General features: G+C 34.7%; 1 protein-coding gene across 1 annotated transcript in view; it reads right to left on the reverse strand.

The window, feature by feature from the left end:
* LOC109543501 (cytochrome P450 6B3) overlaps positions 1-1,340 on the reverse strand; it is a gene marked incomplete at its 3' end in the record, with an annotated part of 3,193 nt that extends 1,853 nt beyond the window's left edge. The window contains 2 exon segments of the mRNA XM_048662187.1: positions 189-976; positions 978-1,340. Of these exon segments, the coding sequence (XP_048518144.1) occupies positions 189-976; positions 978-1,159 (970 nt within the window).
* Between the last annotated feature and the right edge of the window lie 3,560 nt (positions 1,341-4,900).

Consider the following 4,900-nt stretch of genomic DNA (forward strand, 5'->3'; position numbering starts at 1 on the left):
CTTCTTAAAAATCAACGCGAACTTCAAATTATATGAAAATTTGTCTCCTGCAGGCATAAAACTCTCTCAACACTGTGAGAGAAATTCAATTACATTTTCCCGCTAATTTTGGAACATTAGGCAGATATTTTTCAGTTGCTTCAAAACTGCGCTTGCTCTAAAATTCCCCTAATCACTTCAATACATACCTTTAATAGTGGCATTTAAAAACTTCATCCGGCCTAAGTTTTCAGACGTCAAGGCCTCATTCTTCTGATTAAATCGCCTAATTTCGCTCATCAGTTTCTGCTGAATTTCACTGTTAATCGCCAGTTCGTAGAAGCAAAACAACAGCGACGAACAACTATAGCTTAGAGTGTCTAGAAACGCATTAAACACTTCTTCTGCAATGTCATCGACTGTGTAGTCGGATCCGTTGAGTAGCCGTGTAAAGGCCTCGATCAGATCATTAGCTTCCGAGTCATTTTTCTTCCGGGCCTCCATCAATTCCAGCAACAGCTTGTGAGGTTTTGGGGGGCTTTGAAACTTCTGCAGCACTGGAAAGCCTAAAAGCAGATACTTGTGGGATGTGGCGACGTTTTCCTGGAGCAGCTCGATGATTTTTCCCGCCAGTTGAGGAGCTTGGAAGCCGAAGAGCAAACACGTGGACTCCCATAGGTAGTATTTGAGGACTTTGGCCGCAGCCAACTTGAGGAGGGATTCAGGAATGGCTTCTTTCACTGAAGAGTTGAAATTTTTGATAAAGCAGTTGGAGACGTCGTGGTTCAGTAGAGCTGCAGCCTCTTGAGGTTTGAGCTTGCACTCTTTGGGAATCACTGAAGTTCCGTTGGAGGCTGGATCCACTGCTACAATCCCCGGCTTGACCAGAACGAACATCCCTCCAAAGCGCGAATTCTTCCTGTTGAACTTTCTGTAGTACTTCCATAAACACGTGTGCAAGCAAGTGTTTTCTTTGATGATTTCGCCTAAATTGTCAATACTTTAGCGTAGAGCCTCTGGGGATCTCCGCCTTTTCAAAGAAAGTGTATGTCTTGAGGATCCATACCAGGCCGAACAAGGCGGCAAACATGCAGATTGTGATGCAATAAAGCAGATAATGAGGCTTGATGTGGTTGAGGAAGGTAAACTGTGCACTTAGGCAGATGTTGCTGAAGCTCATTGTGGATATTCCGAACTTAGGCACTTGTTAGCACATTAATTAGACAATGACTCGACGATGTCAACGAGAATCGATAATAGTGTTTTGGATTGGACTCGAGCACGTGAACTCATGCAATCTTTACCAGCGGTTTAGATGGACGCACATTTCGCTTAGCCTAGTTTGCGGATTTTGCGGCAGGAATGTGGTATAAAAATGTGTATATACAGTTAAAAATTTGCTTAAAAAGCAATCAGTATTCTACATGTTTGCTTGTTCGTCAAATGACTGTGATTTATTAGGGACATAATGGATCAATCAATTGCCGACATTTTGTTTTTTTTCTAGTATTTATTTAACATTAACAAAGTTGACTGTGAACAGATCTAAATAAATAGAATTTTAATGTTTCGTTTTCAGGCAATGTGAATATTTTAGTTGCAACACTGAGTTGATGAGCAGATTGTTGAAATGTGGATACAACAAATGGGTCATATTAAATGTTTTAAAAAAATATATTGGTTGGCTAAATTTGGATCAATAAACGATTTTGTTGAACCGCTATCGATTAAAAGGTTTAAATTATGTTCAGGGAATATTATGTACGATAATTCGCTGACATGCATGTTGTCGCTTCATCTTCATGCTTCAAAATCAAAACTGTTGTTTAAAAGAGAAAGACTTTTTACTTTTGGCGTTTTTTGAAATTAAAAAACTCATGCCCCTGTTGCGGTTTTGGAAAAACCCAAAGCTAGTTAAATGAATTAATTTCTCTGAACATCAGCTTTTTGCCGTTGAATTCAGACCCAAACTGAAAACAATTTTTAATTCAAATAGTAGACTTTTCTTCAAGTTGCGAGGGTTCTTTAGCAATCCAAATGAGAAAATCCAGTTTGCGACCACGTGGCAAAAAAGGCGCAACATCAGCTTAATTTTAAAAATCTTCAAACTGCGATTTTTACGATTCGCCTTTTTGGAAATTAAAATTCTATGAAAAATGTAGTTATTTAAAAAAAATCGCTTAACGCCCCGGAACTTCGTTCTCCTTATGTTAATTTAAAAAATCTCAAAACTGTCTTAAATACGATGATTTTTCATACAGTTGACCTTGTTTTAAATTTAATTTCGTTGAAAAACGTCGAAGTTTCGAAAAAAAAGCATTTGACAATCCGCATAACTTTCTTATTCTTCACTTCATCTTAAATTTACCCAAAGGAAAAATGGCCAGGGCTACAAACTCAAATCTGTTGAAAAACATTGAAGTTTTGCCGAAACTTTTCTTTTGCAATTCGAGACCAAAAAGTACTTAATTTCATTTCATTTGGGTCAATTTCAAAAGTCTAAAATTTGCCTAAATAACGATCAAGTTTCCTAATAATCGCCTCTTGAAAAATATTCAAATCCCTTAAAAAACATGAAAGTTACAAAAACGGTAAAACGATTTTTTACTTTTCTTCCAAAGAAAAATAAAAAAATGTTGATCAATTGTTTTAAAAGCAGTGACGAGTTTAGTTCTGGGTAGAAGCTGGACGAAGTTGTTCAACCAGTCAAGAAAAATTCGAATCTGAAAACCGCATGACTACCTTATCCATTATGTTATTTCAAAAATCTAAAATGTGTCTGCAAGCGCATGACTTTATCTAAAGGCCAAATTGTTTGAAATAAAGATCCGCTAAAAAATGTAAAATTGTTTGCAAAAATTCGAGTCAAAAACCGTGTATCTTTCCTATCAATCTCAAAAATTCAAAACTTTCAAATGCATCGAAGAGACGCTGAATTTCACCATAATTTACCGATTTGAACTAAAATCGGTTATAAAACGTGGAAGTTATTAGGAAAATTATCTTTACAATCCGGAACCAAAAATCACGGAACTTCCTTATTACGCACTACTTAGACTTCAAAATCTAAAATGTATTCAACAGAAGACGAATTTTATCTACAGTGGAAAATACGGTAAAAATTTGCGCCAAAATTCAATCATTTTTGCAAGAAAAAAATCAAAAAAAAATTGCAAAAACTATTAAATTTAAAAAATTTAGTTCAGGTGAAAGCTGTAAGCGTAAAAAAACAAAGCAAAATGCCTAAAATTTCGATTTAAAATTTGAATCCAAATACCGCATAAATTCCTGATCATTGGCTTGATTGCAAAAGCAAATTATCACCTAAAAGTCCTTAAATTATTCATCAATTCGACATTATGAAATTTGAATTTTGCCAATAAATCCGCACGTATCGGAAGAACAAACATAAAAAAGCAAATTCCATCCGCTTAAAACATATTTAAAAATCTAAAAATAATATTTAAAGCAAACTTTTCTGCGATGCGCTTTTTAGAAAATTTTAATTCGTCATAGAAGATGAGTGTTACAGCAAAAAAATAATAATTGTTTTATAAATTTCTCTGGCTTAATTTCAAAATTAAAAAAATGTCTAAAAGATTACGCATATGAAAAGTATACAAATTTTGAGAAAAATCGGCTTTATTTTCATTCGTATCTTTTTATTATATTATTTACTGTTTACCTTTTTTGACACTGAAATCCGATGCAAACTTTTGACAAAAATTTTTTTTTTAATTCGCAGATCCAAAAATTGCATCCCTTATCCTTTACTAAAATTCAAAAATATAAAATAATCCCAAAAACCATAATTTTTGCTAAATTTTGGCATTTTTGAGATAAAAATCCAGACAAAACTAAATTTACGAAAATTTAAAAAAATTTACGAAAAAAATCGGTTCAAAAATCGTTTAACTTCATTATTAATATCAAAATTTCGAAAATATTAATTGTATCTAGAAGACGCAGAAACTGGCCAAAATTCGCCTTTCAAGATTGAAATTAGGTTAAAAATAGAGAAGTTACGCTAAAATGTATTTCTTCAAACCGACACCAAAAAGCGCATAACTCCTTTATCCTCAGATAAGGTAGTTGCTTCAGCTTAATTTAAAAAATTTAAAATTTGTCTAAATAACGATTAATTTTTTTTATTTAAAAATGCGCTTGAAGTTACAACAAAAATCCAAAGATCTAAAAAGCGCATGACTTCTTTAATCCTAATTTGTTTTCCAGGTAAAAAAAATGAGTTCAAGAGGCAATCATTTTTCTGCAATTTGCGATTTTCCCATAATTCGCCGTTAAAAAACGTAAACGGTAGGACCAAATTTTGCGTCTAAAACCGTATATCTTCCTTATCAATTCCAAAAATTCATTTTTTTTAATCCATCTGAGAAGCGCTCAATTTTTTTATAATTTGCCTGTTTGAAATGTAAAAGCCGTGACAAAATGTGGAAGTTACGAAGAAAATTGGACTTTATCCGCCGATTGACTGCAGCGTACTTTTGAAGGCCCATACTAAAATCATTATTACAGGAACTCAAAACGAAACAACTTCCGCAGCTTTCAGTTTAACGCGATTTACACCTCCACCTACACGAATACAGCTTCGTACATGGTAGGACTGGCTTTGGGCTGTTTTTACTACGCATTGGAAAAGGGTGGTGCTCAATACAAGAAATACGTAAGTAGCTGCTAAACTCGTCTGATTTGAACCGCTTTAACAGAGTGACACGAAAATAGTTCAACAGAAAATCCACCAGTCTTCTGAGCGCCATTTCCATTGACATGCTGCTGGTCGCCTCCCAAGACTATTCCAGGCCAATCAGCGTTGTTTTGGCTGGACTGGTAAAACCCTGCTACGCTTTGGGGATCGGAATCGGGATTATTTCAATGTCCCAACAGGCAAATTGCAAGTAAACCA

This window comes from Dendroctonus ponderosae, unplaced genomic scaffold, assembly GCF_020466585.1.
Source record: "Dendroctonus ponderosae isolate FM_Combo_2020 unplaced genomic scaffold, Dpon_F_20191213v2 Dpon_F_20191213_10, whole genome shotgun sequence".
Lineage (NCBI taxonomy): Eukaryota > Metazoa > Arthropoda > Insecta > Coleoptera > Curculionidae > Dendroctonus > Dendroctonus ponderosae.